The sequence below is a fragment of the Nematolebias whitei genome, chromosome 11 (genome assembly GCF_014905685.2).
Source record: "Nematolebias whitei isolate Nwh7 chromosome 11, NemWhi1, whole genome shotgun sequence".
Taxonomy (NCBI): domain Eukaryota; kingdom Metazoa; phylum Chordata; class Actinopteri; order Cyprinodontiformes; family Rivulidae; genus Nematolebias; species Nematolebias whitei.
Window position 1 is genome coordinate 47,377,183 of NC_056508.1, and position 4,621 is coordinate 47,381,803.

Below are 4,621 nucleotides of genomic sequence, written 5' to 3' on the forward strand. Positions count from 1 at the left end.
GTCCTGAAACGTAAAGTGTTTTAGCTTCTGATTAACGGTTCTTATCGGGTTTAGACAGTTATTAGATATGTTAAGGTTCGTTTGGACCCTGTCGTCGAGTCCTCCGGTACCTTTCAGTGAGGTCTCCACCAGCCGCAGGTACTGTCTGGACCTCTTGTTGCCATGACTCATCTTCTGGGCCAGGCCGTTCCTCTGCAGCACGCACTCCTCCAGCTGGACCACGTTCTGGTGTCGATTCTCCAGGCTCGTCAGGGCCCAGAACTCGGCCAGGGCCAGCTCCACGTTTTCCGGGGCGTCGCACTGGAGCCTCTTCACCGCCACCTTGGCCCCCGTCTTCCGGGCCACGGCCTCGTACACCACCCCGTAGCTGCCCCGGCCCACCTCCCGGAGCAGGCTGTACCGGGGCGACACGGCCGAGGCTCCACCGGGCGGGTCAGCCCGGAGGAAGCTGACGGAGAAGCAGTCCTCCTCCTCCTCGTCGTCGTCCATGAGCCCGGAACCGTTGATGTTGTTCTCCACCGTGAGCGAGCGGAGGACTTTCCCCGCCTCCCGCTTCATCCTGGCGGCCACAGTCCGCCTGCAGCGCCGCACGCCCCCGCTTACCTTTCTTCTCTTCCCGTTTCGAAGATCCATAACTTCCTTTTTGTTGAAAGCAGGCATGAAGCGAGGGCGTGTTTCTCTGTCATTACTTAAACTCTGAGCGGGTAAAGTTTGGTCGTCCTAACGTCCGCCGGCGAGGTTCGGAGGTTCGAGCCGAGCTCTTTTTGTTTAAAACACTACCTGCGGTGACGCGCCGCGGGCTGTCAGGCCAGTTGTTTTAACTAATTTGGTTTCCCTGACAAAATGTTCCAGCGCTCTCAGAGAACAGCGGGCGTGGCTTAGCAGCAGCAGCTCGCTGATTGGTTGAGGCTGAACGCAGCACCCGGAAATGCCGCTGTAGAAATTAGCAAACAAGCTAGTTTGTTTGGATTTAAGCTCGTTTATTTAAGTCGATTGAAGCTAGAATATGACATAAAATTAAAGATTAAAGTTTTCTCCGATGTGCAATATAATTTGAGGCTGGTTCTGATTCGACCAGTTCGGGTTCTGCCTGTGTAAAGGAGGGAGGGGGCGGAGCTGGACGGGGGAGTGGGCGCACGTGTACCTCGGTGTGTTCAAAGCCTCACGTTAGGGTCCATCTGCAAAAACACGCGTGGGCTAAAAACAGTTATATAATTTATTTTTCCAAAATCATCTTATGATTTATTGTTGTTGTTATAATTTTATTTTAGTATGTCTGTGTTGGTTTTTGCCAGGAACATGTTCCTGTTTTCACTTTAGCTGTTTTTTAATAGTTTTCTTTCATTTATTCTTCTCAGTTTATAATCTTTCTTTTAGGATTGTCCACTGTTGTCATCATTCTTAGTTAAAAATCGGGTCTCTCTTGTAAATGAGTCCTTGAGGCTCAATGGGATTAACCTGTATAAATAAAGGTTGAATGAAAAAGTAGCAGTAGGACATTAATCAATATAATTATTAATAACAGATGTTTTTCACATGTTCAGTTTACATTCTGCACATTCCAATTACTGTTTGATGTACAGCCCCTGTTTTAATCTCTAATGTTTTATTCAATCTGTTTCTTCACACACCTTCTCTCCCATGAAGCTCAGAGTGGGGAGGAACTCCGGCAACAGTTGCTGTATGCTCAGACTCTGCATCTCACAGCTCAAGCTCCAAAGTCTTCAAAGCTGAACTTTGAAAACTCAGTTCTTCTTGACGTCATCGGGAATTCCAGCATTTCAAAAGGAGAATCCCTCAGCTTCACAGTTCATTCCCTTATTTAGACAGATAAATCACAATGAGCCTCGAAGACTCATTTACAAGGGAGACCTGTTTGGACACAATGACGCCAAACAATATACGAAGGGATTTCCCCGCACTAAATTTAAAATAAAAGGATAATGTCTAAAGATTAATCAAAATAAGTCAAACGTCTTAATTTCGCTCACAATCTCAACACAACCAGCAGCTGAGCGTCTTTATGTTGCACTGTTGGACCAGTTGTCGGCCATGTTGGAAACAAATGGCGACCTCAGATCTTCACTCCTTTTTATACTTTATTTTTACATCCTGAAGCCCCAGTCAGTTAATGTCCTCACTGACCTACACCCAGCAGTCTGTAGTGGCCAAGTGTTTAAACAATCTTTGAATGTATTAAAAATACAACTTAAACGTCACATTTATGGTTCCCCGTTTCACTTCATTCATCTGGAGCATTTTGGAGAAATATTGTCCCAATCCAATTTTTCTTTCAGCTGTTCCACCTCAGGGTCTCCACAGAGAGTCCTCCTCCGTCTACCTTCATGTCCTCTGTCCTCACTCTGTCCTCTGCGTCATCTATCCTCCCTACAACACCCCCATGTCCTCTCTAACTGCATCCATACATTCACTGTCCCTCCTCTGGACATGTCCAAACCACTGTCCCTCCTCTGGACATGTCCAAACCACTGTCCCTCCTCTGGACATGTCCAAACCATCTCAGTGTGTCCTCTCTAACTTTATCTCCCAGTTGTTCAACCTGTGCTGTACCTCTGATGGTCTCATCCCTGATCTTCTCCATCCTTGTCTCTCCTAAGGAGAACCTCAACATCTTCATTTCTGCCACTTCCAGTTCTGTCTCCTGTCTTTTTGTCCATGTCTCTGTCTCCAGACCACACTGGTCTCACCACTGTCCTCTAAACTTTTCCTTTGACCCTTGCTGACACTCTTCTGTCTCATGTCTCTCCTGAAACTTTCCTCTGTCCAGCCTGTCGTTACATTCCAGTTCCTTTCCCCTGAACAAGATGTGAGGACTTCACACTCATTTCAACGTTTTTCAGCCTCATTCATTTAAAATCTGCTCTCTCGGCTTCCTTCTTGTAAGTTAAGCTTTTTTTCCTGCCTTTTTAGCTACCTTCAGCTGTTTTTGTGCTAATTTCAGCTTTTTTCATATAATTGCCACTTTTTAGTGCTCGTTTCTGCTTCTTTCAGCAAATATTCCTTCTGCTTTCTTCGGCTAATTTAAGCTTGTTCTATCCTTTCAGCTGCCTTTTTAGCATGTTTTCAGATAAATTCAAGTTTTTCATGAGAATTTCAGCTACTTTCAGCGTAATAACTTATTTATGTCAATTTCAGCTTGTTATGCTCCTTTTAGCTTATTTCTGATAGTTGCAGCTTTTTCTGCTATTTCATCTACTATTTAGCTGTTTTATGCTAATTTTAACTTTTTCAGCTAATTCCAAACGTTTTAGCTCATTTCAGCTCTTTCCACTTCCTTCTGCTAGTATAAGATTCTTTTCTCATTTTCAGCTGCTGTTCATCTATTTTGTGCTTATTTCAGCTTATTTAATCCTAATTCAGCACACGTGTTCTTTCTGCTTTCTTATGCTAATTAAGACTTGTTCTTCCATTTCAGCTACACTTCATCACGTTTTTAGCTGATTTCAGCAGTTCTTCAGCAAGTGCTTCTGCAATAAGCATTTTCACAGGAAATGTGATTTTTCTAGTTTGTTTGGTTTCTTTTGCTCATTTTGTGTATTTTTATTGTTTATTTTGTTACATCTGTAATAAATCTTGTTTGTTTTTGAGTCAAATGTTTATTAGGTGCTTAAATCTGAAAGTTTTGTGTTTTTCCGCTCCAGCTGCTGTCACGATGTTACATAAAGTCATCAGAAGCGAGCGGCTCAGCTCTAAACCCACCGGGTCAGAGGTGTTGTTGTGAAGAACTGCGTGTCGTGCCGGGCCTCCCTCGCAGCAGACGGGCCTTTTGTCTCGGCTCAGCAGCCGGTGAAGCTTTGTTTTGTGGCTCCACTCAAAGGAGGAATTAGCCGAGGCCTCTGGGATCAGCAGAACTCCAACCAGGGCCGACCGACGTCCGTCAAACGGACCGTGTCATGTTTGAGGTTATTTACCAGATTAAACATAAAGGTTTTACTTTAAACATCAAGGTCTGAGCAAAGTAATAATTCTGACTAAAACACTTCAAACTCTACAAGTTTAATTACTTTGGTCACAATAAATTACCGACTAATTTATCGGTTTGATTTGTAATAAAAAAGACGATAAAGTTTAAACACAAAAAGATGAAGAAAGTCGTGCTTATTCGCTGTGAGTGTTTTTAAATGAGTTTATGGATTTGTATAAAATTTTATTTAAAAACTATTTGAGATTTTTAAAACTCACAACTTTTATACTAAACATGTCAAATAATTATTTTTAATGAAATTAGCATTTCTTAAAGTAATTAATTTAAAACTTATGATGGTTTTTAATTTACTGAAAAAACATGTAGGTTTAACTTTTTATTTCAGTTCTTGTTAAAAAATAATTTAATCTTTAACATCCTGCATCCATCCAAAATTCATCCAACTATCCATCCAACCATCCATTCATTCATCCATCCATCCAACATTCATCATCCATCCAACGTTCATCCAACTATCCATCCAACCATACATGTATCCATCCATCCAACCATACATACATCCAACCAACCATCCATCAAAAATTAATCCATCCAACCATCCATCATCATCCATCCATTGAACATGCATCATCTAATCATACATACATCATCCAATCATCCATCAATCCAACATTC

General features: G+C 42.5%; 1 protein-coding gene across 1 annotated transcript in view; it reads right to left on the reverse strand.

Moving 5' to 3' along the window:
* Positions 1–806, reverse strand: part of stk35 (serine/threonine kinase 35) — a gene marked incomplete at its 3' end in the record, with an annotated part of 3,312 nt that extends 2,506 nt beyond the window's left edge. Inside the window, 1 exon segment of the mRNA XM_037685067.1 lies at positions 111–806. Coding sequence (XP_037540995.1) covers positions 111–660 — 550 coding nt within the window. The 5' untranslated portion in view covers positions 661–806.
* Positions 807–4,621: the final 3,815 nt, after the last annotated feature.